Source organism: Fistularia commersonii, chromosome 20, assembly GCF_037954325.1.
Source record: "Fistularia commersonii isolate RoL2024-O1a breed Wild chromosome 20, RoL_Fcom_v1.0, whole genome shotgun sequence".
Classification (NCBI taxonomy): Eukaryota; Metazoa; Chordata; class Actinopteri; order Syngnathiformes; family Fistulariidae; genus Fistularia; species Fistularia commersonii.
The window spans coordinates 5264598-5291868 of record NC_141303.1 but is presented as its reverse complement, the minus strand read 5'-3'; the positions used below and the strand labels follow the sequence as shown (position 1 = coordinate 5291868).

The window sequence follows — 27271 nt, the reverse complement described above, 5'->3', positions numbered from 1 at the left end:
TCAATAACAAAGCAAAAAAACAAAAACAAATGCTGTCTCTTCAGATTCAGAGCAAGAAGAGATGGAGGGTAAGATTTGAACAGAATAATTTGTCAATCGCAAAGAGCGTCATTGGTGATAATGAGCCGTCGTTTCTAGAAAATGATACGTGATGATCACATTTTTCTGATTTTAAATGGCTGACTAATGACCAGATTATTAGACAATCTGATGTAACCATTTGAAGTATATTGATATATAGCCAAGGCCCATGTGAATTTTTTTCGTTTTTGTTTTTTTTTCCTGAAGAGTGGGTTCATGGATTAGTATTCAATCTGCCAAAACAATGAGTCTCCCACAATAACATGGTGGGATCTGTTTGGCCAGCAAACAAGATAATTCAGTTTTTCTGTCTTCGTCCTGGCACCATCCTAAAAAAAATTAGCCCGGCATTCCAGCTGACGTGATTAGAAACGTTTACATTGCCAGAAATGCATTATTAATGCGCCCCCATGTATGAGTCCAGCATTAATATTAAAACTATATTAATGTCTGCTGTCTCTCCGTCTCTCCATCTCACTCACCTTCCCCCTTCTGCTCCTCCACGTCATTTTTTTTTTTTTGTTGTTGTTTCCTCTGTAGGACAGTAACGCTGGCTTTGCTCTTTCCTCCTCCTCCTCTTCCTCTTCCTCCTTTTTCCCCACCACCTCTGTCTGAGCCAATTGCTCTTTTGTGACTGGAGGCCCAGCCGTCAGCGAGAACAGCCCAGCTCTGCCCTTTCCCGACTCAATCGTTTTAGGACTGCGATGCTTTGTGCTCCCTTTTTTTTTTTTTTTTTTTTTTCTTCTAAACCTTTCTTCTAAACTCTCTGTTCCCTTATATTAAATCCCCTTTCTGTTCTTTTTTTTTTTTTTTTTTTTTTTCAAGTGCACTTGATTTTAACCCTAACCCGCTGGCTTTCTCCTGGACCGCGTTTCCCTCGATGATTCTTTTAACAAAATAACAAAGAAAAAAAAGTGAGAAAAGAGGCAGCTAGACACAAATTTGGAAGGATTTTTTTTTCTTCTGCTACAAAAGCATGAACTGTTGTGAAATATGTTGAAGAAATAAGGACTCAAGAGAGTTTAATTATATGAATAAATAAAAAAAAAAAATTGATATAAATTCTACAGAAACCCTGAAAGGCAAGTGAGGAAATTTTATGCTCTTCGGTTTGAGCGACTGTTGTTGTAACACTCGTTACATTTCTATTCATTCATTCATTCATTCATTCAGTCATTCATTTATTATCTATAATGCTTATTCTGCACTCAGGGTGGGGGTGGGTGAGAGGCGGGATTCACCCCGGACAGGTCACCACTCCATCACAAAGCCACATAAAGAAACATGCAACATTCACACGTCCGGGCAATTTAGGGTCTCCAACAAGCCTCTTGCATGTTTTTTGGAGTGCAGGAGGACACTGGAGAACCCGGAGGAAATGCACAAATACATGCAAACTCCACACATAGGCCGTCCTGTCAGAATCGAACCAGGGACCTTGTCGCTATGAGCGCTAGCCACCATTCCAACCGATACTTCAGGCTAGATTATTATTTTTTTTATAGATTTTTTTTTAACATTATTATTTATCCATTATCTGTTTATTATTTGTTTTTGACATTTTTTTATGCAGCTGCTGTTGTTTTTACTGACTTTTCCTAAAGGCTGCTGCTTACACGTTTTTGTTTTTTTTTTCATTTTGTGTTCTAAGTGAGAAGACAGGGGTTGAGAAATACGGAGGTATTACCCATTTGTGCTAATGCTAAAGCTAACTATTACTATGCAGATTTAATTGCAGATTTGCAGAGAAAAAGACCAACATGACGCTTCTGTTAAACAACTTTCGCACAATATGATGTAAAAAATGTTTTCAACTGAGAGACTAAAACATTTTTTTTTAAACATAACAACATGGGTCATTCTTGTGACTTAAATACAAGATTATAATTTTACATAGCAAATCAACTTAGAATTGTATCACTTTGGCTCTTAGGTACACAACTGGGAAAAAAAGGGATCCATTTCTGGATTGGGAAAAAAAAGCAATTGCTCATTTTGAACAGGACAAGAAAAATACGAGTGTTACGTCAACATACTAACTGCAATAAAAAAAAGGAATAGCTTCACTTGCCTCTCAACACTTCTGCGAGAATTGGACAAATGATTTAGTTTTCTAAACAATGCGCATAAATCTGGATTAAAAAGGGTCAGTCATTCTTGCACTAACAGAATTAAAACCTTCTAAACTGGACCAATAAAGATTATCGTTCGATCCCCCACTAACCCCGATTTCTGATTAATAATGCATTACCTGGGTTAAAAACTTGATCGATTGTGATTTCGCCCGTACGCTCATTATGTGCTTTTGCGTTTACCAACGCCTCTGTTCGACTCATCCTTTTCCTGTGAGATCACCAGCAAAAACACGCAGACGATGGCACGCGTGTAAAGAGCGGGGGGTCAAAGAAATCAACGGCGCTCTGCACATCATCCGGGTTTCGAATTTTTCCCAGATTTGATCACCCGAGTCTTCCGCGGCTTCCTTTCTCGAACACCGGCCAACTCGATCCATCCATACCTATGCAATCATTCGGAGCGAGCGCCGCCGCCACGTGGAGGAAGGCCCGTCGCCTTTCTGCGATCGGGCATTTTTGGCGGCGGCGTTCCTCGCGGTTAACGCCGCCCAGAACGTTTCCCTGCGTTCTCGGGCTGCGTTTACGATTTTGTGCCTCACTCTTGTCCGTGCGTTAAATGTAAATACAAATCACAAATTCGATAATAAAGGGAGATTTTAACATTGACGTCGTTGTGACAAGTTTTTTGTGCGTTTGTGTGCCCGCGCATGCCTGCATGTGCGTTCGCCTGCATGTGCCCATGCGTGCGCGTTGTAGGGTGTGCTGACCTGATGACGCTGGACACAATGACCCCGCAGGAGAGAAAAAGGCAGGGTTACATCCACGAGCTCATCCAAACAGAGGAGACCTATGTGGAGGACCTGGAGTTGGTATTAGAGGTATCTTCCTCTTTTCTTCTCGGCTTTTCCCCTCAGGGTCCGACTCAGCCTCTACCCCGCCTCCGTCGAGTCCCGCATCTTTCATCGAAGCCTCCTGCCTAGCAGTTCCAATCTCAACATCCTTCCGCCCAAATATTCACCATCCCTTCTTTGTAAAACCATCTCAGTTCAGCTCCAAAACATCTAACATGTGCTCATTCCTGATCCTCTCCATCATCCTTGCTCCAAGATAGAACCTCAATATCTTCATCTCTGCTACTTGCAGCTCTGCTTCCTGCCTTTTTCCTGTTAACCAGGCAGCATCACTGGTCTCACTGCCATCTTGCAGGCCTTACCTTTGACTCTGGATCTTCTTCTTCTTCTTCTTCTTCTTCTTCTTTCGGCTTTTCCCGTTAGGGGTCGCCACAGCGAGTCAACTTTCTCCATCTAACCCTATTCTCTGTATCTTCCTCTCTCACACCAGCTACTTTCATATCCTCTCTCACTACGTCCATAAATCTTCTCTTTGGTCTTCCTCGAGACCTCTTGCCTGGCAGCTCCAATTCCAGCATCCGTCTACCAATATATTCACTATCTCTTCTCTGTACATGACCGAACCATCTCAGTCTGGCTTCTCTGACCTTCTCTCCAAAACATCGAACATGTGCCGTCCCTCTGATAGATTCATTCCTGATCCTATCCATCCTGGTCACTCCCAAAGAGAACCTCAACATCTTCATCTCTGCAACCTCTAGTTCTGCCTGCTGTCTTTTGGTCATTGTAACAGTTTCTAGTCCATACATCATCGCTGGTCTCACCACTGTCTTGTACACCTTTCCTTTTATTCTGGCCGATAGTCTTCTATCACATAGTACCCCTGACACTTTTCTCCACCCATTCCAACCTGCTTGGACCCGTCTCTTCACCTCTTTTCCGCACTCTCCGTTGCTCTGGACTGTTGACCCTAAGTACCTGAAATCCTCCAGCTTCTTGATCTCCATTCCCTGTAGCCTCACCGCTCCACCCGAGTTCCTCTCATTCACACACATATATTCTGTCTTGCTGCGACTAACTTTCATTCCTCTCCTTTCCAGAGCATACCTCCACCTCTCTAGATTTTCCTCTACCTGTTGTCTGCTCTCACTACAGATCACAATGTCATCCGCAAACATCATGGTCCATGGGGATTCCTGTCTAACTTCATCTGTCAGCCTATCCATCACCATTGCAAACAAGAAGGGGCTCAGTGCTGATCCCTGATGGAGTCCCACCTCCACCTTGAACTTCTCTGTTACCCCTACAGCACACCGTACCAGTGTCTCACAGCTAGCATACATGTCCTGCACCAGTCCAACATACTTCTCTGCCACTCCAGACTTCCTCATACAATACCAGAGCTCCTCTCTTGGCACCCTGTCATATGCTTTTTCTAGGTCTACAAAAACGCAGTGCAACTCCCTCTGGCCTTCTCTGTACTTTTCTATTAGCATTCTCAACGCAAATACTGCATCTGTAGTACTCTTCCTAGGCATGAAGCCATACTGCTGTTCACAAATGCTGACTTCTGCTCTCAGTCTAGTTTCCACTACTCTTTCCCATAACTTCATTGTATGGCTCATCAACTTTATCCCTCTGTAGTTGCCACAATTCTGCACATCCCCTTTATTCTTAAAAATAGGCACCATCACACTTTGTCTCCATTCTTCAGGCATCTTCTCACTCTCTAAGATCCTGTTGAATAATCTAGTCAGAAAATCTACCGCTGCCTCTCCTAGACACTTCCACACCTCCACAGGTATATCATCAGGACCAACTGCTTTTCCACTCTTCATCCTCTTCAATGCCTTCCTCACTTCACTTTTACTAATTTTTGCTACTTTGTGGTCTACAATAGTCACCTCTTCTACCCTTGCCTCTCTTTCATTTTCCACATTCATCAGTTCTTCAAAGTACTCTTTCCATCTTCCCATCACTCTTCTAGCATCTGTCAATACATTTCCCTCTCTGTCCTTTATCACCCGGACCTGTTGTACATCCTTTGCATCTTTATCTCTCTGTTTCGCCAACCTGTATAGATCATTCTCACCCTCCTTACTATCCAACCGAGCATACAAGTCATCATAAGCCCTTTGTTTTGCCTTTGCTACCTCTATCTTTACCTTTCGCCGCACCTCCCTGAACTCCTGTCTGTTCTCTTCAGTCCTCTCAGTATCCCACTTCTTCTTCGCTAACCGCTTTCTCTGTATACACTCCTGCACTTCCTCATTCCACCACCAAGTCTCCTTATCTACTTTCCTTCCAGATGACACACCAAGTACTCTTTTACCTGTCTCCCTGATAACACTAGCTGTAGTTGTCCAATCATCTGGAAGCTCACCCTGACCACCCAGACCCTTTCTCAACTCCTCCCTGAAAACCATGCAACACTCCTCCCTTTTCAGCTTCCACCATTTTGTCCTCTGCTCTGCCTTTGTCCTCTTCATCTTCCTTGTCACCAGAGTCATCCTACAAACCACCATCCTATGCTGTCTGGCTACACTCTCACCTACAACTACTTTGCAGTCACTAATCTCTTTCAGGTTACCTCGTCTATACAAGATGTAGTCTACCTGCGTGCTCCTATCTCCGCTCTTATAAGTTACCCTATGTTCCTGTTTTTTCTGGAAAAAGGTGTTCACTACAGCCATTTCCATCCTTTTTGCAAAATCTACCACCATCTGTCCCTCTGCATTCCTATCCTGGATACCAAATCTGCCCATCACTTCTTCATCCCCTCTATTGCCTTCACCGACATGTCCATTGAAGTCTGCACCAATGACCACTCTCTCATTTCTGGGAATATTCTGCATCACTTCATCTAACTCATTCCAGAACTTCTCCTTCTCTTCAGATTCACATCCCACCTGCGGGGCATAGCCACTAACAACATTGAGCATCACACCTTCGATTTCCAGTTTCAGACTCATAAGTCTATCTGACATTCTTTTCACCTCTAGGACGTTCCTAACAAACTCCTCCTTCAAGATAACTCCTACTCCATTTCTCTTCTTGTCAGTACCATAATAGTACAACTTAAAGCCTGCTCCTAAGCTTCTAGCCTTACTACCTTTCCACCTGGTCTCCTGGACACACAGTATATCCACCTTCCTTCTCTGCATCATGTCGACCAGCTCTCTACCTTTTCCTGTCATAGTCCCAACATTCAAAGTCCCTACTCTCAGTCCCAGACTCTTTCCCTTCCTCCTCTCTCTCTGCTTCCGAACACGCACTCCACCTCTTCTTCTTGTTCTTGTTCTTCGACCCACAGTAGCCCAATTTCCATTAGTACCCTGTAGGTCATCAGTACCAATGGCGGTCGTTGTTAACCCGGTCCGCGACCGATCCGGTATGGTATAGTTTTGGTTGTCTCGCATATTTGGTTTTGGCAAAAGTTTTACGCCGGATGCCCTTCCTGACGCAACCCTCTGCATTTATCCGGGCTTGGGACCGGCACAGGGAGACACTGCTCCGTGCCCCCCCAAGGCAGGCTTGGAGAGGCACGGGCCAGTGCCGCCCTGAGGCTGCATTTTACCTTTGACTCTGGATGATACTCTTATATTCGCCCTATATATGTATACATATGTCTGTGTGTGTTTGTGTGTATATATATATATATATATATATATATATATGTATACAAATGTGTATATATGTGTGTATGTATATATGTGTGTACAAATGTAAATATATACATATACATGTGTACAAATGTATATATAAATACAAATATATGCATATTTGTATGTATGTAAGTATACATAAGTATATATGCATACATCTACACACATATACATAGATTCTTATACATGTATAAATGCATGTCTACATATGCACACATACAATACGTGTATATATGCACTTGAGTGTATATATACATATGAGTATATATGTATACATATATACACATGTGTATATATTTGTGTGTCTATATACATATACACCACACAGATACTGTATATGTATATATATATATATATATATATGTGTGTGTGTGTGTGTGTGTGTGTATATATATATATATATATATATATAGTGTATATATATATACACACTTTTGTATATATATATATATAAATATATATATATATATGTTTGTGTTGATATTTTAACATGGCTATAAAAAGTCACCATGTCTCTCAGGTCTTCTACAAGCCCATGTTTGCGTTTGGTCGTCTAACCGAGGCCGAGATGGGGGCCATCTTTGTCAACTGGAGGGAGCTCATCATGTGCAACACCAAACTACTCAAGTAGGTCCTGTCGGGAGTTGTATCGTTTTGTTTTGTTTTTTTGTTTCTTGCTTGTTGAATTAGTTTTTTGTAAACACGAAACCGCCCGAACTGACAACCCACGATCTCAGAGGAAGAGTCACTTTTTTTCCCCGTCCATATGGGCCTTTATATTTTGTAGTGTTTTCTCATTTAAAAATTCTCCCTTTTTTCTTTCCGTGTATCCTAGCTAAAAATATAAACCGATAGAAGATGATCACCAATATCTCAAAAGCAGAAAAACGGGATCCGAGATTCTAGAGCTTCTTATAGAATAGAATTGAGCTGAAAAAAATAGAATACAATACAAAAATTCAAATGATCCCAGTTTGTGAAATAACTGCGTAACATTAGCTGGGGGGCAGGGCAAGAAAAACAACAAGAAAGAGAGAAACACAAATTTAGAGAAAGAAATAATACGTAATGGTGGACTACGGAAGAATATGCTGCTTTGGGTCCTTGGAAACACGCTGAGTTTCATGCCTGACTGCAGAAAAGTGTTGACCGTGTCTTTCTTCGCCGTCTCAGGGCTCTGCGTGTTCGTAAGAAGACCGGAGGAGAGAACATGCCTGTGCAGCTGATCGGGGATCTGTTGGCGTCAGAACTGGCACACATGCAACCCTACATTCGCTTCTGCTCTTGCCAGCTGAACGCCGCCGCCCTTTTGCAGAGCAAAACCTACAACCAGCCCGACTTCAAGGACTTCCTTAAGGTACTGGATTCGGCTGGACGACAAAATGTATATCAAATGTGATATGAATTATTTTTGATATCAAAAATTTTCAAATACACATGGACAATGTTTTGTCATGAGCTTTGTTTATTTTTTTCCAGTTATTTTTGTAATAATAGTGCCGAACCTTGAGTGCTGTGAATGATTATTCTTCAGCATATTTACTTCATTGTTTTTTTTTTTTTTAAATACACAAGACATCCACTGAATAGTCAGTAAAGCATAACCCAGGGATCAGTCGGTAATTTCCAATTACTAATTTTCATTAGAACTTTTGTATTTTATATATATATATATTAAGTGCAGGGGAGTAATGCTTATTTGTACAAAATATTTTTTCCCCACAGTTTAAATTTTTAGATCAAAACAAATACTTGTAATATATACATTCTATATTTGTATCTATTTATTTTATATTTTCATGTGCAGGGAAGTAATACTTCATTGTCAAAAATATGTTTTATCTCTGCAGCTGTTAGATTTTTAAGATCCAAAAATTTTATAAAGTATCATATATATACATAATTTTATCTTTTATTGCAGGGCAGTAATACCTTATTGTACAAAATAAAGTTTTTACAAAAGGAATCATTTTGTACTATATTGCACTTTACATATGCATGTGTATATGTTACATTTATTTATTTTATATTTTTAAGTGCAGGGAAGTAATACTGTATTGTAGGAAAAAAAGTTCTTTCTTCCAGTTGTCACAATTTTTAGTTCAAATGAGACTTCTCTGTACATATATATATGTATATATATATGTATATATTTTTTTTGATGTGTACATATATATGTATGTATGTATATATATATGTATGTATGTATATATATATATGTATATGTGTGTGTATATATATATATACATACATATATATATATATGCATATATGTGTATATATATATATATATGCTGTTTGTGAGATTAAATGCAATTTCTTTTTCCGTCAACCTGTTATTTCTTCTCGAGCAGAAGATTGCCACTAACTACCGCTGTAAGGGAATGCCACTGTCCAGCTTCCTCCTCAAGCCCATGCAAAGAATCACGCGTTACCCCCTGCTCATAAAAAATGTATGTAGAACAAGCGCACACACACACACACACACACACACACACACACACTGACCTTGCTCTTGCAATGAACTGATCATAATTACTGAGACTGAACAACACATCAAAGTATAAAACCCAAGGATGTGGTATCCTTTCAATTCCACATATCTTAACCTAATTTCTTTAATAACACAACTTGTTATTTTTTAATGACTTGTTCCGTGCCCGCCCGCTTAGATTTTAGCGATCGCCTTTGCGATTCCATGGCTCCCTGTGTACATATAGATATGCACTGCTCAAAAAAATAAAGGGAACACTTAAAAAACACATCCTAGATCTAAATGAATGAAATATTCTTGTGAAATACTTTGCTCTTTACACAGTTGAATGTGCCGACAACAAAATCACACAAAAATGATCAATGGAAATCAAATGTATTAACCCATGGAGGTCTGGATTAGGAATCACACTCAAAGTGTAAACACAAACTCCAGGCTTATCCAACTTTGATGTAATGTCCTTAAAACAAGTCAAAATGAATCTGTGTTGCTTCCTGAGTGGACACTATGATTTCACAGAAGTGTGATTGACTTGGAGTTACGTTGTGTTGTTCAAGTGTTCCCTTTATTTTTTTGAGCAGTATATATTTATATTTATACGACTTGTTTTTACGTTGGCCAGATCCTGGAGCACACCCCAGAGCTCCATGCGGACCACGTCCCGCTGCGAGAGGCTCTGGAGCGTGCCGAGGAGTTGTGCTCTCAGGTCAACGAAGGGGTCCGGGAGAAGGAAAACTCCGATCGGCTCGAGTGGATCCAGAGCCATGTCCTGTGCGAGGGAGCTATAGAGGTGAATATTTTGATATGTCCGGGTTCGCATATATTACTCTGAGAATTTAAATGCCTCCACAACAACCTGGGGGGAAAAAAAAACTTTTCAGCCAAACCACTTGACGGGTTCCTTTCTCTCCGTTCCTCCCGTTTTTCTTTCAGCACTTGGTCTTTAACTCGCTGACTAACTGCCTGGGGCCTCGCAAGCTGCTGCACAGCGGTCGACTGTACAAGACCAAAAGCAGCAGGGAGCTGTGGGCTTTCCTCTTCAATGATTTTCTCCTCCTTACTCACAGCGCCAAGTCCTTCTCCTCCTCGGGACCAGACAAGCTTTTCAGCCCGAAAACCAACATCCAGCTAAAGATGTACAAAACCGTAAGCCTCGACGCGTCCTTTTTTTTTTTTTTTACAATGAACGCCTTTATGGTGTTGATTTATGTTTTGGTTTATGTGAAAACTTGTCCGTCGGTTTTTAATTTCCCCTTTTCATCCCACTAACAGCGTCCCTAATGGCTCCCCTCCCCCCGGACACGCTTCCCACCGGCCTCTCATCACGTCCTTCTGTTTCCCCACAGCCGCTGTTTCTGAACGAGGTCTTGGTGAAAATGCCAGCCGACCCCTCCAGTGACGAGCCGCTGTTCCACGTGTCGCACATCGATCGCGTTTACACCCTCAGAACGGAGACCTTGAATGAAAGGTATTTTCTTTTCTCACCCAATTGCGAAATGTCACCGAATATGGAACTGTGCAATATTTCATTTCTTAACAGCTACACTACAAGTTTTCCTTTATCATACTATTGTGCACTCCTTACCTCACTTGTTACTAAGACACTTATAGTTTTATCACTTGTTTACTAAGACACTTTATAGTTTCACATAGTTTCGTCCAAGACTGTCTCAGAAAATTAGAATATCGTGATAAAGTTCTTTATGTTCTGTAATGCAATTACAAAAACAAAAATCTCATGTATTCTGGATTCATTACAAATCAACTGAAATATTGCAAGCCTTTTATTATTTTAATATTGCTGATTATGGCTTACATCTTAAGAAAACGCAAGAATCTTATCTTGAAATATTAAAATATCATGAAAAGTCTTTTTTTTTTTTTTTTTAATTGCATCATAGAACTTTATCACAATATTCTAATTTTCCGAGACAATAACATTAAACTCTCATTACATGCCATATAGTCGCAATCATTCATTCACACTTCATATAGAGCAGAGGTGACCACACTTTTTCGCCTTGTGAGCTACTTTTCAAATGAATATATATTTATTGATATATCTACTGAGTATACTTAACACAATAAATGCTTGGGGATCTTGCATAACTGCACGAACCCTTATGACACAACACAACAGAGTATTTTTTGGTAAATACCTTATTCTGATGACTTGAATGGAGTCAGCAACATAGTTGAAGTTAGCTGTGAGAAAAATGACTGCTATCCCGACAGCTGGGGTTTTAGTTCCTTCACCTTTCTCCATCTCAGCTCACTTTTCGGAGGGAAGTCGTGATACGTTTTTGTCTTTTTTCTTGGTCAAGCTGCCCCACTCATTTTATACCTTATATACAGGACTTTCTCAGAAAATCAGAATATTGTGATACATTTCTTTGTCTTCTGTGATGCAATTAAAGAAACAAAAATTACTTTTTCATGATATTTTAATATTTTGAGATAGGGTTTTTGAGTTTTCCTAAGATGTAAGCCATAATCAGCAATTTTAAAATAATCAAAGGCTTGCAATTTTTCATTTGATTTGTAATGAATCCAGAATGTATGACATTTTTGATTTTGTAATTGCAGGACAGAAGATAAAGAACTTTATCACAATATTCTAATTTTCTGAGACAGTCCTGTACAGCTATTAAACTCTCTGATTCACATGCCATTCACTCTCCAGCTCATCTCATATAAAGTTACGCCAGTATTTTTGTGTCATACAGAGACATACAGTCATCCACTCACATTCACATTTCTGGGCAATAACCATTCCACTACCGCGCCGTACCTTAACCAAAAAACTAAATCATAATAGAGGCTGTAAATGCTACTTTAATTGATTTCTGAATTCACCGCCGGTGGCATCTCCCGCTTCCTGTGAGAACTTAATAGTTATCAAATCCATAGACGTTCAACTGAAGAAGAAGGGAAATACTGCTGTTTGACCAAACTTCAGACTTCCCTATATACACGAAATGGGTCATTCGCTAGTTTCTGACTCGGGAGGGAAAAAAAATTGGAAAAAGCAGTAAAATTCCCTGAAATTGCCATCACTTTAAATTAATCCCATAAATGGAGGCTGTTCAGCATGCAGCTTCGACAGCTAATGTAATATTCTTTTTACTTTACTCATTTATCCTCCCCAGAAAGTCTGAAGCCTCTCCGGGGGAAGTCTGCCTTCTCTAATGAAAAACACTCTAAAATATGCTTAATATAGCATAACATTATAATTTGAATGCAAAGTGGATGTCATAAGTAGCACGAGCAGTTAACGTGTAACGCGGGGTCGTTCTGTAATTCCGTCCCGTCTTGCTTTTTCGGAAGGACAACGTGGGTCCAGAAAATCAAAGCTGCGTCCGAGCATTTCATCGAGACGGAGAAGAAGAAACGGGAGAAGGCGTACCAAGGTAAATGTCCCAGAAACTGCTGATCCGCTTTAGGCTATTAGATATTCGATATATTATTATGATTCGATGCTACGGAGAGGGATAACGGAGTTCTTCTTGTTCCTCACCACCGAAATTCTGATAAAAGATCTCGTTTAATTGGTTTGTGTTGTGTTTCATTCTTTCCTGCGTACATTTGTACTTTCATAGGAACCTTTAGCAGTTGCTAGAACCTTTTCGGGAACTAGGCAAAGCAGAGGAACCGTGGATTTCAGCTCCTCGAACCATCTTAGCTCCGACTTCGAGGAGGGGTCTTTTCACCGTTCCATAGGAACTATGTGACGTTGGTGATTTTTGGAACTCGCCAGTCCCAATACCAGATGCTTCCTTTTTTCAGAAACTATTCCCTTCATTGGTCAGCTGTTTTCTTGCAACAAAATGGATGGATGTAGCGCAAAAATGTAGCGACTGAGAGTTCTCCATCTGGAGGGGTTTCCAGGGCTCGCAGCGTAATATAAACATCCGATCTAAAATAAGTACGGACTGCGGAAAAAAGGCGATGTTTTCTCATGCCGAAAATAAAACCCATTTCATCGTTATCGTTGCGCGGAACTTCGCTCTTCGTGTCATCTTCCGCTTCTTCTTTGCGGTGGTATGTTTTTGAGCGTAGCGCCGAAGGTGCACGTGCCAGAAGCTTCGAAAATATTGAACACATCATTCAGACTCAAAGTAAAAATTCACAATCGGTCTGTAAACAAGATGTTGTCATGTTGTCATCAACCAAAACAGCTAATACCTAAAAGGGCAAAACCCCTAAAAAAAAACGACAGTATGGATTTGAAACCGTCTTTCCTGGTCTCAGGTTGGGCTTAATAAAGGGAAGTGTGTGTGTGTGTGTGTGAGGTGTGTGTGTAACGGGTCTCCTATAATGATCGTTCCAGCTCGATCTCTGAAGGGAAGCGGTATCGGCAGGCTGCTGGTTACGGTCTCCGAGGCCCAAGAACTGAAGGCCTGTAAACCCAACGGTGAGACAAACGCGGCTTCGCATCCTCCCTTCTCTCTGCAATGCGCCATCCCGTTACCGGGGGTAACGCCTCGCCGCTTCTCCGAAATCCAGGCAAGAGTAATCCCTACTGTGAGCTGACGATGGGGGCCCAGTGCTACACGTCCCGGCCCGTTGGCGACACGCTGAACCCCAAGTGGAACTTCAACTGCCAGTTCTTCGTCAAAGATCTCTACCAAGACGTCCTCAGCATCACCGTTTTCGAGAAAGACCAGTTCTCGCCCGACGGTCAGTGAAAAAGCGGGGGGGGGGGGTCGCTCATACACGACACACACACACACGACACACACACGCTCGTGAGCAAAACGCACATGAAATTTGCCTCCGTTCCCCGAATTTGACGCCTCCTTACCTCCACTGCGGTTCGGACTCATTTTTCCGCCTCTGCGACAGCTTTAGCCGACAGCACGATCATTATTTATTCATACTCGCCGTCAACAACAGAAAGGAAAAAATATTCCAAGCGCACCAGCTGATTATTGTGTAACAAAAAGCTGTTTCCTTTTATCTGATTCATTAAATGAAGCCGTTTGAACATTTGAAAGGAAGCGGCAGCGGCAAGTTGTTTTTTTTTTTTTTCCCGAGTAGCTGACGGGGAAAATAAAAAACAATTTGAAAATCTCCGTTTTCGAATTCAGACGTTTGACCGGGTTTACTCTTTGACTCGCTCCGTAGATTTCCTGGGTCGCACCGAAGTTCCCGTGGCAACCATAAAGAAGGAGCTGGAGAGCAAAGGGGCCGCAAACCGCCGCCTGCTGCTGCACGAGGTTCCGACGGGAGAAGTTTGGGTGAAACTAGACCTTCAGCTCTATGAGCCAATCAAATGAGAAGACACAACAGAGCGCGCACACACACACACACACACACACACACATTAATGCTGTAATAATAAAGGAAATGAATGAAAGGAATGTAAGTAAATGCAATCATGCCAAGTGCCTATTTCCATCAAAATTCCTGAAATGAGCCTTTCGTGTAGCCAGGAATATTTTAAGGCGTTCTTTCGGCTTACAATGTTGTAATTTCATTTTTTTTGACAATTTCAAATCCATTAAACAGGCTTAGGTGTAAATATATAGTTGACAATATTTTAATGTTAACTAGTCAGAAAGTACCTTATTCAGGTAACATTCGTGAATGGAAAGCCAACTAATTATATTTTATTTTGAAATAAATCGGAATACAGTTTGTGGTTTCTTGCTAAAAACAGCCATTTCCAACCACCGCATGTTAAGCACAACACGCGCCAGTAAAATCTGGTTAACATGTTAAATAAAATGTAAATAGCGCGGAAATGTCTCCGGTGTAATATTTTTTCTTGTTCTCCCCAAAAGGCCTTAGTATTTATGATGTATTTCAGAGGAACTCGTTTTAACAAGTGTTGTTAAAGCAAAAGTCTTAGAGATTCTCTTCTCTACAGTTCTGGACAAAGTTTGAGATTTGTTGTTATATTATTCTAGGATAATATTTCTTGCAAAATCATTGAGTCCTCAATAGAAGGTGACCCATTACTACATCTCCACATTATGAAGCGCTAAGCCCTGCCTAACCGTGCCATCCATCGTTTTCTTGTGTGCAAACAAAAAAATGAATAATTGCACCCAAGAGATCGACTGTCCCTCAGCCTCAGTCCTCCAAATGCATCCAAAATAAAAGTGAAAGCCTATTTATTCAGCCTTTCATGATTGCTCGCTCTGGCCGTTGATAGCAAATTAGCAGAAATGATTTATTTATTTAATTGATTTATTAATCAAATTTATTTATTTATTTATATAAACTATTTAATCAATTACTTTTTATTTATTTATTTTATTTTACTATTTATTACACCCGTAATTACCCTCCTGCAGCAGTAGCTGCAGGGAAATGATGCACCCGGTGACCATTTGAAATGCCCTTAACACAAAGGGCATTTGTTTATTGATTATAAGTACAAAAATAAGTTTTTTCAGAATAAATAAAAATAGAACAAAATTATTTTCATGTTCACAGGAAATTCAGTGTCAAATCAACAAAAATATACATCTCTAAGGCTAAGCCAGATTACAATTTTATTTTAGAGATCAATTGAAACAAATTTTTTGATTTTTGAAGGATTTCTAGAGCACAAAATGCTTAACAATCAGAAATTAACCAAACAACAACCACATTAAGAAAACCATCCATCCATCCATTCATTCATCCATCATCTGCCGCTTATACTGCACTGCAGGGTTAACAAAATTTCTTGGCTTTTTCGCCAGCTAAATTGAAAAGAAGGCGCAGAATATGCAAACGTGTTTCCTTCCTAAAACCATTTTCTGTCCAATGTGTGCAGTTTCCTGAACCGCCTGCGGGAGGCGGAAGAGCGACGGTCCCGTACGGGGCCCTCTCACGTCCCAGAGGGGCCAGGGCTCATTCTACTCATGTGTTATTACACATCAGCTTAATGCTCTTTAGACACGCTTCGGATTGTTAAAAGCTTCAGTCCTGTGAATCTCCTGTGTCGTTTCCTATTGTATTGAAAATGGGATACGGGTGGAAAAAAAAAAAAAAAATCAACAAGTCATTTTTTTTATGAGTGGTCAGGAGGTCGGGGTCTCTTTAGCAGTTGCCTTTTTTCCAGTTTATTCATAACAACACTTGTCTTCTATTGACAAAAGAAATCATTTTGTGTAGAAAAAAAAATATTCTGCTGAGTAGCCTTGAGTTTCTTTATTATTCATTTCACACTCAGTTTTGCATCACTTCCAGCACATTCACGTGGAAAAAAAAAAAAGATTCTCCCGGTCATCCTTGAGTTGTTTTTACGGAAACCCACATTTACATCCACATATCTCACGCGTTTTCTACGACAGTAGTAAAATCTATAGTACCGCTCTATTTTTAGGCCATGAGGATAATCTCGTCTGACGCTCACGTGTGTGACACAGATCCAGGACACTCGACCCAAAGCAAGAAAATTACACTTGAAGGGGGGAAAAAAAATGAAAATAATAAAAATGGGAAGAATTTTGGGTGACTTTGTCATCGTGACTGCAGAGGATGTTGGGTGTGAGATGCAATGAGGTCCAGCAGGTTCAAGAGTTGAGGCTCCGCTCTTAATGCGCCTGCTGACTCCTGACCTGCCCTCAGTGTTTATGTGGGATGCAGGATGCTGCTGCTGCTGCTGCTGCGGCTGCTGCTGCTGCTGCTGGCGCCGCCGCCGCCAACGCCGCCACCTCCACCTCCTCTTCAAGTTTGTTGCGGTTGTTACGCGCGTAAAGGCGGGGCAGGGGCTTAAAACCAGATCATAGCTCGCTTTCTCTTTCCGCAATTTCTTTTCGCCGGCCGGTTCGGGACAGCGGGGAAAGGACACATGGATTGGTGGACGTCGCTGGCGGCGAGTATTGTCCTGCTCTGGATTTTCTGCTTTATAGACGGTAAGAGAGACTCGGCTTGCATGTATTTGTTGTTTTTTTTGTTGTTTTTAAAAAATATTTAGCCTCTCTATTAAGCTAGATTATAGATAAATAAATATTTGGAAGATTATTTAAATGATCAAAGACCAGGTGTTCCATACCTGGGGTCAGGTATATTGTGGATAGATGCAGGGTCTTGATTTTAAACTTAAAAAAAAAGAATAAAGACTAGATGGATAGCTGCTTTCTACAAAATATTTTTGGATCGTTTGAAGGCTTTTTAACTGAAATGCATTTCTGACCTTTGCCGTGTTTTCTTACGGGATTCCCAGACGGCCCGCACATAAAGATGCGCGCTTTGCGTGTGCATGGCAGGTGCCGCCCACGTAGCCGGCGAGAAGATTTTAATAGTTGGTGACATTAGCCGTTGTATTAAATTAGACCGGCTAACACCGTTACCCTCTTATCTCCAGGCAACGCGGTGCTTGAGCTGCGGCTGCTCTTCCATGCTCTGACCAAAGCGGCTTGTCACCTGTACCTGGCCCTGCTCCCGCTGCGCCGCGCCGCCACCCACTTCACCGACTGCGCCAAATACTTCATTAACAGTGCCCAGCAGAGCCCGTCCCCCCACGGGTACCTCCAGCACAGCCAGCCTCTGGGCCGGACGGGGACGCTGCACTTCCTGGAGGGCGTGTGCGTGATATGCGAGACGGCGCCCAACGTCCTGGGCGCGGCCCTGAGCGTGGGTTCGGCCTTCTGCCACATGCTGCAGGGAGGCTTCTACGTGCTGGCGGCTACGTTGCGCACCATCCAGGTCAACCTGTTCTCCCAGATGAACGGCGAGAAGGAGAGGTGGGACAAGGAGCGCCATAGAGCCAAGGAGAGCGAGAAAAAGCTCAATTCTAAAGTGTTGGAATACATCTCGGTGTTCTGTCAAGACCCCGTGAGCGCTCTGCGCATTAAGGTCGACGTCCCGCCCGTGTATAGATAATCTTAACGTCAAACGGCTAGCTGGGTAATTGGCACTTACGAGGCCTTTTGACCGCTGAGGGTATCAGCGTCCATTGGTTCGCGGTGATCCGGGGGGGTCGACCCCCCTCCTTTTCCACTCGCTTTTGTTGAGAATGTGGTTAAAAAATCGGGAGGAAAGGTGACGTCGAAACAGGGATGAAGAGAAAACAATCCACGGTGCATTTTGTTACTCTTGTTTTACATTGATTTCCATGTAAAGGAGATAAAAAAAAATAAATGTCTTAAACCAGATATCGCTGTACGGTTTACGGTATTTGGCGCCGCTACGCGATTCTTTAGCTATTCGGTGGTTTACGACTGAATTGCACTTTTGCCTCCAGCACAATCAAATTAGTCTTAAAATGGTCAGTTGGCAAGGCCAGAACAGTCAATCTAGAAAATACATCAAAAATTTGCAGCTGATTAAAATAAAATCTCTCATTAGTGAGCTTGAGGAAAAAAAAAAAAAAAAAAACGTCATCTGATCACAACTTCAGATTCGAAGAAAGGTGATAGTTTGTTGATTTTTTTTTTGTAGCTTCTTGAAAGTACAGACAGAATAAATGCCAGGATGAGGAGTACAGGAGGGGGAAAGGGTTCAAGTTGAGGTAAACAGAGCTGTCTGGTTCCACCGCCGACTAAAGTCTTGCATCAGGCGTCATCTGGAACCGCTGGGGAGAGATTTTTCCGGCTATGGTGAGAGACGAAATGAAAGAGCTGTCAGAGCACGGCGAAGCCGAGCGGGAGCGAAACTCCAGCCGTCACGAGGATATCGGTTTTAAAATCAAAAGCCTTTTTATATGAAATACACCTACAGAGGATGTCCCTGATTTTCCCAACAGCTGCCTTGTCAGCCTTGTACTCCTCCCTCTCGCACCTGGGATCGCAAATCGAGACGCGGAAACAAGACAGATTCCACCGCAGAAAATGAGCTTAAAGCCAAACAGGTTTTCCGAGGGCTAATCTCATTACTCACGGCCTTGACTTCGCCACGGCGTCCAGCCGCCTCAGGGCAGACAAAATGTTCTTTTGGACATCAGACGAAAGGGCCTCGTAGGTGAGAAGCTCACCTGCGACAAAATAATAATGGTAATATAAATGATCCTGTAATGGTGAATGGTTGCATTTTCAAATTGAAATTATTTCCTCTTTTTCTGACATTATTTACATAATTTACCTGAGAGGATAAGCCTCGTAGCTAGACTCTTCACCGCGGGTAGCAGGTTCTTCTCGGAAAACACGTGAACGTCTTCTTCGCAGAGGTACCTGAACATCACCTTGACATGGAGCGCACCAGATGAAGCGAGCAAACATTAGATTTTTATCAAATGTCCATATCCTAGATAGTCTCAATATCAAAAATTGAAAATTTGTATTGTAAGATTGAGTAAAGCGTGAAACTGGAAAACACACACGGCGGTTTGCCGCATCAAACAGCCATATTTACAATTTACTATTAATATTTAACAGTTTATATAATTAAAAATACTGTAAATACATATAAAGAAATGTGTATAAGTTGACATACACACATTAAATATATGTATACTGAGATTTGCATTTTATATGTTTTCTCAAAGCGTCTATAATTTTCATTTATTATAATGAGTAATTAATGTATTTTAATATAAAAATTGATCATAAAAATGGAATATATTAAGTTTAAATAAATTAATTTAATAACATGAAATAAAAAATATATATTGATATATACATTTTTTAATTTTAATTAATAAATGTGATAGTTAAAAAAAGATATATCAGAATGAAGTGTGGATCTTAGTAATGTTCTTCTCCGTGGCAGGGATGGAATATGATGTCTTCAGAAATTTATAAAAATCACATTTCAGCCTCAAATATACAGATGTAGTAAGAAATGTAGAACCTAAAATTCCCTTTCGGTGTTATTATTGACTGATCGGTTGATCGTTGGCGAGAAAAACCTTATAAGAGTCTATAAAGGGCTGCAGAAGCTCCTGCAGAAAGGACAAGATCTCCAGGCCTTCCTCCAACACCAACACCTCCTGCTGGCTCCGACGCAGCGCCCCGCATTTCTCCAGGAGTCGGCAGGCCTCCTCGAAATCCTGAGCAACGGATAGACGCGCATTACCGAAGAACATGTGAGATGCCGTGGAACCAAACCGGTACGACCGATTAATGTTAAATATTGCCGATTATATACAAAAATGTGAATATATTTTGCAACGTGCCTCATGTCAAAAGTAGGTCAAATACGGGGTGGTAGGTTTGTGTAAATGAACGCATGATCGACATTAATCCATTCAGTTACACTGTGACCTCCGGGACACAAGAGGGCGCCGTATGTTTCTCGAGCAAAGACGGAGTCAAAATGCAGAGAAAGGTGAGTTTTGAGCTGCATGCATGTGGAGAAGAAAATCACCACATCGGGTTCTTTGCTCTTAATATAGTGTAGCGAGTCACGAATGTTGGGGTTTATGTTGATGCTTGTTTTCTGTGGGAATTTTGTGGGTGTGGTTGGAATTCTGTTTTTTTTTTTTTACCTGGAATTGGGGGGAACAGTTAGTTTTATTGCAGGCTATTGCTTTGTAAACGGGCGTTTGTAAACCAGGTGTTTTCCCTGACTAAAATGCCACAATACTGTAACAGTTGTGAGGAGCAATCGGCGGGAGGCTGATCCTTCACCTGAGAGGCCTTGTCGGGGATGAAAACAAATTCGTTACTGAAAACATCCCGCAGGAAGAGGAAGAAGGCGAAGAGCTCATCTGCGGAGAAGAATTTGGGACCGGGTTGAAGCACGTGCGAGCTGAGAACGCTATCCGAACGATCGTCCCGGCTTGGTTTGACTCTCACCCCTCCGCGTGCTCTTCGTGACCTGCAAGGCCTTCGCCAACATGGCGGGGCGAAGAAAGACGTGCAGCGATTGGTTCCGGTAGGAGGCCAACATCAGCACGACGGCCGCCGTCCGGATCACGCCCTCCTCCGGGCTGGTCGGGTGCTTCCTCGCCAGATTTTTCTCCGGGAGCAGGTAAACGCACCCCGCCTTGCAGCGAACCGCGGCACTGTGAAGTTTGACGGCACGTGACATCACATCCATGGCGGGAACTTTACCTGGAGTATGAGATAAGGATATTCATAGGTTGACACATCTAGAATGGCCTGGATGGCCCGTGAGGGTATTAAGAGCACTTGATCTTCACACACCAGACCTGCAAAGCGGGACAGTTCAGTCAAGTCCTCTTAAGGTAAGTAACTTTAAGGGAATTAATCCACAAAGATCTCCTAAGTGAGTCTGAATGTTTGTGCCAGCTCGCATTCATCTAAGCTGTCTGATCTACACCAGGTTCAACCGGCCTTTAGAATCCTGAGGTGAGATTCTGACGCTCAGTAACCGCATTAAATCTGTCTGGTGTCGCTGAACGACGTGCAAATGCCACCTGCTGGTTGTTGAAAAGATGTGAAAGTCAAAATGGTGATAAATGCTTGTTGGATTGATGTTAGAAAGTTAGATTAGCGAGAGCATAAAAGTCTTTTTTTTTTCCCCCACCAGGCCAGCTCAGGCGAGCGCCGAAGTCCAGCGCCAGTTTCTTGAGCCAGAGTGTTTTCTCCGTGAGCTGACGCCACGGCAGCCCCTCATCCGTCAGGACGGAGGTCGGCGTCTGGAGCAGCAGGCAGGCCATGAGGGACCAGGGCCCGACGTGAGAGCCCTCCTCCTGGATTCGCACCGTCAGGTGAGCCAGCCAGCTCACACAACCCTGGGTCTCTGCAGTGGGACTCTGAGGTAGATCTCTGCTGGCGCAAAGGGAAAATGGTTAGCGAAGCTTGTCGAGAGGGTGAGAATTTTTTTTTACCATTTTTAAAATGCCTTAGATTTCATTTTCCTGTGTGATGCTGTTTTTATAACAACCGGAAATTGAAAATCTTGCACTTGTACCATCCTCACGGATATTCGGAAGCCGGTCCTGCATAATATTTAGTGGCTGCAGGTTGGAAGTGGAACATGAAGCAACTGACTTTGCAGTGAATCAGGAGACATCTTGTGGCCAGTAACGTCAAGTTCAATGAGAAATAAATGAAAATATCATAAATTCACGTATATAAATCTCATATATGGCTCAAATCTTGTTTTTCCCCCACAAGTTTCAGATGCAATATATAAATATCTGCTCATATTACTTTGAAAATCTTGAGAGAAAAATTATCTTTTTTGTCTCCTCCCCAGTATCTAAGAGCAAATACAGAGGTCATCTTCACATGTGCATTCTTTTTTTTTTCCAAGAAAAGCACTGTTTTGTGCAATTTAATTTTGTCATTTTATTTTACTTTTTTTATTTAATTTTATTTTATATTTCCTTTTTTTATTATTGTTCTTTTTTAAAAAATTTTTATAATTTTTTCACACATTGCTGTGGCTTATGCAATCATGGCATTGAAGGCAAAAACCCTTGTACGGCAGCAGGGGACTCTATCCAAGCAAACAGCAGAGAAACATAGTGTGTACGCAGTGAAATACGAAGGGATCTATCTGGCAAGTGATAGAAATTAATTTGATTTGGGATTGAATGTAATGGAAGTTTTCTTTTTTAAATACATTGAAGTTCAAGGCGTCATCCTGGGCGAGTCAAGAAAAGAGATGGGTTTTCTAGAGGAGTGTGTGTCGCCTACCTGCGTGGTGTCTTACCTGGGTATGAGATTGTACTGGCTGCGGTTTATCTTCCCGTGACACATTTGTCTGACTGACAGCGGCTGGCCAAAGTTCACATGCATGCTGCCGTAATGCTCCTGCAGAACTTTGCTGGCCTTCAGCAAACCCTGCAGAAAATCACAGCAGAAACATCCTGATTCATATGTTTGCATGTGTTAAAAATTCAGCTTAAAAAGAATTTTGTATGTATCCCTTCATTTTAACTTGAATCTTCATTTTTCTTTAAACTGTTCTTTCTAGCTAGACGCATGACGATGCTTTACAATTAAAAGGACATTAACGCTTTTTTTTTTGCAATTCAAACAGCTATTTGTGAAGTTTTTCTTCCATTTTTCTGCTGAATTGAAAAAATAAGAACAATCTGTTTTGGTTGTTTCGGCCAACGGGTTTGACATACATGACATACAGACATAGCTTTTGATAGAAATATTCAACCGGTAAAAGTAACAGATTGATGAGAGATTTGCGGTATGTTGAATTGAGCAATTCAGAGCAGACGCACCGCAGTAGTTTCTTTGGGCTTGGGGACTCCTAGTAACTCATAGGCGAGCAGAGATTCCTCCAACACTCTGTCATAGCTGATGCTGATGGGCACCAGTGTGATGTCAAACACCTCACCCTTAAAGTAGGGCTCCAGCACCATTTGCATCATACCTGTGCACATATACACAAAATAATGCAAAATGTTTATCATTATTATTGTTACTTTTATTATTATTACCATCATCATCATCATCATCAATACAAAGTTTTTGTCATTAAAAAATATTTTTATAAAATAATAATTGCAAAGGTGACACTATCATTATTAATAGTATTATTATTATTATTATTGTTCTTGATATTACTTTTACTGTTTCATGATAATAACTGGTGTTTTATTGTTATAATAATATCAACAACAACAACAACAATAATAATTATTCTTCTTATTATAATAATAAGAATATCAATCATAAAAATTATTATTTTTTCACCCCTCACCTCTTTAAATTTAGACAGTCATGGATTTGTCATCCCTCGGGATTAAAAAAATGATATTAACGTTTCATGCAAAACATAAGTTTCATGCTAATAACTGGTGTTTTATTGTTATAAAAATAATAATAATAATGACAATAATAACCTCACCTCTTTAAATTTTGACAGTCATGCATTAGTCATCCCTCATGATTAAAAAATACAGTGGTGATGCAAATGCAGAACACAGGGAGCGAAAGACTCTGTATATGTGTGTGTGTGTGTGTGCGTGTGTGTGTGCGTGTGTGTGTGCGGGCACGTTTGTATACTTGTGCATCCCAGTTGTCAAGCAATTAAAACCCCACTCCTCCAAAATAAATAGATGCATTGGCATTGAGTAAGATTTTTGTAAATGCACCATATTGGTAGATTTCTGAGAGGTGGACACTCACCCAACTTCGGAGTCACAGATTTTAGTGTGCGACTTCTAAAGCCTTCCACATAAAACTCCAACGGCGCAAACCCCTTCTGCACAAACAAAATAAAGAGTTGGAAGTAATTCATAGAAATAATAATATCAAGTGACATCTGTGAGTAATATTTCAACACTCCAACCAATCCTAGCTCCCGTCATCTTACCCTGACAATAACTTTGACATATTCCGACAGCACGGCCCAGTAGAGTTTATCAGACCCAATGGAGCGACGGATAAAGAAAGCTCCAGAGCGACGCAGGATTTCTCCGACAACCTTCATCCCAGAAAGATCTTCATAGTGCAGGGGACGCAGAGAAAACAGAGAAGAGAAAAAAAATATATATGTACGCCATATGAATAAATGAAATAGTATTATGTTGTGTGAAATGAAATAGATACTTGCGAACTCCTGCAGCAATAACAGGTACGGGGATGTCATATGTGAACAAGATATAGGAGATCACCAGGAAATCGACGTAACTCCGGTGGTTGGGCATCAGGATGACAGGGTTCTCCTGGACGGCTTGTTGGAGCTGCAAGGAAAGGTGAATAATCCATACCTCAGAGCAGTGAAATGTCCAAAAAAATAAAAAATAAAAAAATTTAAAGTGATCCATAAAGTAATGAATTAAGCATGTTAACATTTTTGTGGCATTAATCTAACGGGTGTCTTGGAAAAAAAAATTCAATTTATATCATGTAGTCTCATTGAGGGCTAAGTCAGAAGAAATTAAAATGAATGTTCACATATGAAGGCCAGACTTTCTCTTGCCTATACATATTTATATATGCATACACACACACACACACACACACACACACACACACACACACACACACACACACACACACATTTACACATGTTTAAATAAGTTTAAAATTTACAATTATGGATATATATATATAATATTATATACACAAAGTTATATTCATAAATATATATATAAAGAAATACAATTAAATAATTTGTGTTTATATACATATTTAATTCATTTAATGTGTGTATTATTTATTTATTTATATTTTATTATTATATTATTTATTATTTTTATATATAATTTTAAGTATAATTTGTAATTTTTCCGAAATATCAATTCCATGAACCATATATATATTTGTATAATTTGTATATACCAATTTATATTACATTTTTAATGCAGTGTGTGACAGTAAATACCTTTTCAGTTCCTTGTTAAGACTCAGATACAATCAGACATATTAACAGATAGATAATTTGTCTATTTTACTTTGCGCCAAACCTTGTAACCACAAGATAGAATCAGACAAATTAACAGATAAGTTGTCTATTTTACATCGCGCAAAACCTTATAAACACAATTAGTCCACGTTTGTGTAACAGGAAAGTGCTCAAATGCCAGTTATCTGCAGATTCTACCACCATTTCTGTCGGGTGTGGTTTGCAAATGCGACGGAGCAGCATTTATCTCTGGTCCCTACAGTGTTGAGTCCTTCTTTGTTGACAAAGATGCTGCTGAAGAGCCTCTTGAACACCTTGCTGAGGGTGAAGCCCATCAGCCTGATGAAACCCAGCTGAAGGTTTTGAGACATTTCTTCTAAAATCTCAGACGCCGACTCTCTCACTTCTTGCGCGGATGACCCTGTCTCTGTGGCAACCTGACGATAAAACGGAGGGGTTATTGTTTATGTAGCCGCAAAGGTCAAATGTCCTCCTTATATTTCTTTTTTTCAACCTACCTCCTTGGTGATGTAGCGGAGATACTGTGAGTCCAGCACGGCTTTGTTGAGGTCAGCGATGGAGCAAGATGCTGCTCCGTTGTACGGGTGAGGCTTGAAGGTCCTGAGGGCATGGCCAAGGTCACATTTGAGCCTCCGGTCCTCCAGTATGTCCACAAACTCCTGGTCACCTCCCAGGAATGTTCTGCTCGAGTCCATATGCTGCAGATACAATCAGATATATGCATATCTGGACCCATAAGCAAAAATGTCAAGGTCTTCTGACAAGGATCGATTCTTTACCGAAATGTTCTCCTCCTTTGACGGTTTTAATTTTGAGCAGAGTAAGAGATGGAAAAAAAAATGGGAATAAGTATTACACTGATGTGCACTTGGGAGAAGTTACCAAAAAACTGGATTTTTTTTTTTTAATGCTAATCAATCCAATGTGCATAAACCTGGAATTTATGTATGGAAAGAAAATAGCACAACAGTAATAATGTACTCAGTCTGCGCTCAGATCAGTTTAAGCTGCCTGGTGTGAAGCAACATTGCTAATAAGTAGGTCAAAGTTTTTAGCAGCTTAAATCTGCATTCGGGGGCGAAACTCCTGAGGTTTTGTATCGCCTCCCACCTTGGTATCTTGCAGTGGAAATTATCATTCATGTTTCCTTTAAGGCAGGGATGTCAACAAGTGTAGCAACAAGTGTAACAAGTGTAATAACAAGGGCTGCCTTACCGGGTCTGTCATTATTCCCGGCCTGCAGACAGTATTCGTCCTCCCCCGTCGCCAGTCGTTGCCGAGAACTTTCACTGGTCTTTTCCGCGTGAACTGCTTCTCCCTGAGGCCCAATGGGGTCCCTGGGTTTCTAAAACTCCTCCTGCTTATTGTGGCTGTTCTGCCCTTTGCTCTTAAATAACCCCTGTCCTATTTAACATGGTGATTTATGCAAGGAAGTGTGGTGTGTTCACTGGGGGGGGGGGGGTTATTCTGCTTGGTTATTCTGGATTACGCCGATGTTCCCAGAACATTGAGAATACTGCTGTTGATTTTTAGAAAATATTTTTCTCAGAATAGTGACAGGTCAGAGTAGCCTTTCTTTCCCCTGGAAGCATTTCACAATTGCCAAAATTACATTCTTTCTATTGATATAAATCTTATAAATAGTTGCATTATTAATCCGGAAAAGATTTGCATAGTTTTATGACATTTTCTCAAAATTCTTGGATTATTATCTGAATGTTATTGATTATAGTTAATGATGTAAACGACGCAAAATAAATAGACTTCTAAAACAAGTGGAGAAATGCAGCTGCAAGCAAACTCTCATTCATTAAAAGTAGTAGGTATAGGTGTTAAGTCATATGTATGTCAAAGTTTTTGTTTGGAAGAAATCATAAACTGTGCTTTATATGATCAATTCAACCCAACTTTTATCAGTTCAAG

At 40.9% G+C, this 27271-nt stretch overlaps 3 protein-coding genes across 6 annotated transcripts in view; 2 read left to right on the top strand and 1 right to left on the bottom strand.

The window, feature by feature from the left end:
• The window catches only part of itsn2a (intersectin 2a), a 52272-nt gene extending 37359 nt beyond the window's left edge, over positions 1 to 14913 (top strand). For 3 of the 4 annotated variants that reach the window (XM_086167523.1, XM_086167522.1, XM_086167521.1), the window contains 12 exons: positions 45 to 68; positions 2913 to 3034; positions 7193 to 7299; positions 7846 to 8029; positions 9027 to 9125; positions 9789 to 9956; positions 10100 to 10312; positions 10513 to 10634; positions 12494 to 12576; positions 13497 to 13580; positions 13673 to 13846; positions 14294 to 14913. In XM_086167523.1, coding sequence (XP_086023649.1) covers positions 45 to 68; positions 2913 to 3034; positions 7193 to 7299; positions 7846 to 8029; positions 9027 to 9125; positions 9789 to 9956; positions 10100 to 10312; positions 10513 to 10634; positions 12494 to 12576; positions 13497 to 13580; positions 13673 to 13846; positions 14294 to 14445 — 1532 coding nt within the window. In that variant the 3' untranslated portion in view covers positions 14446 to 14913. The remainder of the gene's footprint in view (positions 1 to 44; positions 69 to 2912; positions 3035 to 7192; positions 7300 to 7845; positions 8030 to 9026; positions 9126 to 9788; positions 9957 to 10099; positions 10313 to 10512; positions 10635 to 12493; positions 12577 to 13496; positions 13581 to 13672; positions 13847 to 14293) is intronic. The other variant, XM_086167524.1, reaches the window with a different exon arrangement.
• Positions 14914 to 16297: 1384 nt separating this feature from the next.
• On the bottom strand, positions 16298 to 26177 carry gnpat2 (glyceronephosphate O-acyltransferase 2). Its single transcript, XM_086167525.1, has 15 exons — positions 25846 to 26177; positions 25588 to 25764; positions 24533 to 24662; positions 24293 to 24420; positions 24106 to 24181; positions 23196 to 23347; positions 22670 to 22800; positions 21536 to 21777; positions 20842 to 21099; positions 20674 to 20753; positions 19953 to 20093; positions 19187 to 19286; positions 18986 to 19079; positions 18825 to 18886; positions 16298 to 18700 (listed from the first exon to the last, which is right to left on the bottom strand). The coding sequence occupies exons 1-15, from the start codon at positions 26041 to 26043 to the stop codon at positions 18648 to 18650; spliced, it is 2022 nt and encodes a 673-aa protein (XP_086023651.1). The 5' UTR covers positions 26044 to 26177; the 3' UTR covers positions 16298 to 18647.
• LOC147222682 (uncharacterized) lies at positions 16920 to 17989 on the top strand. Its single transcript, XM_086167526.1, has 2 exons — positions 16920 to 17019; positions 17472 to 17989. Exons 1-2 carry the CDS (start codon positions 16956 to 16958, stop codon positions 17987 to 17989), a joined length of 582 nt encoding a protein of 193 aa, XP_086023652.1. The 5' UTR covers positions 16920 to 16955.
• Positions 26178 to 27271: the final 1094 nt, after the last annotated feature.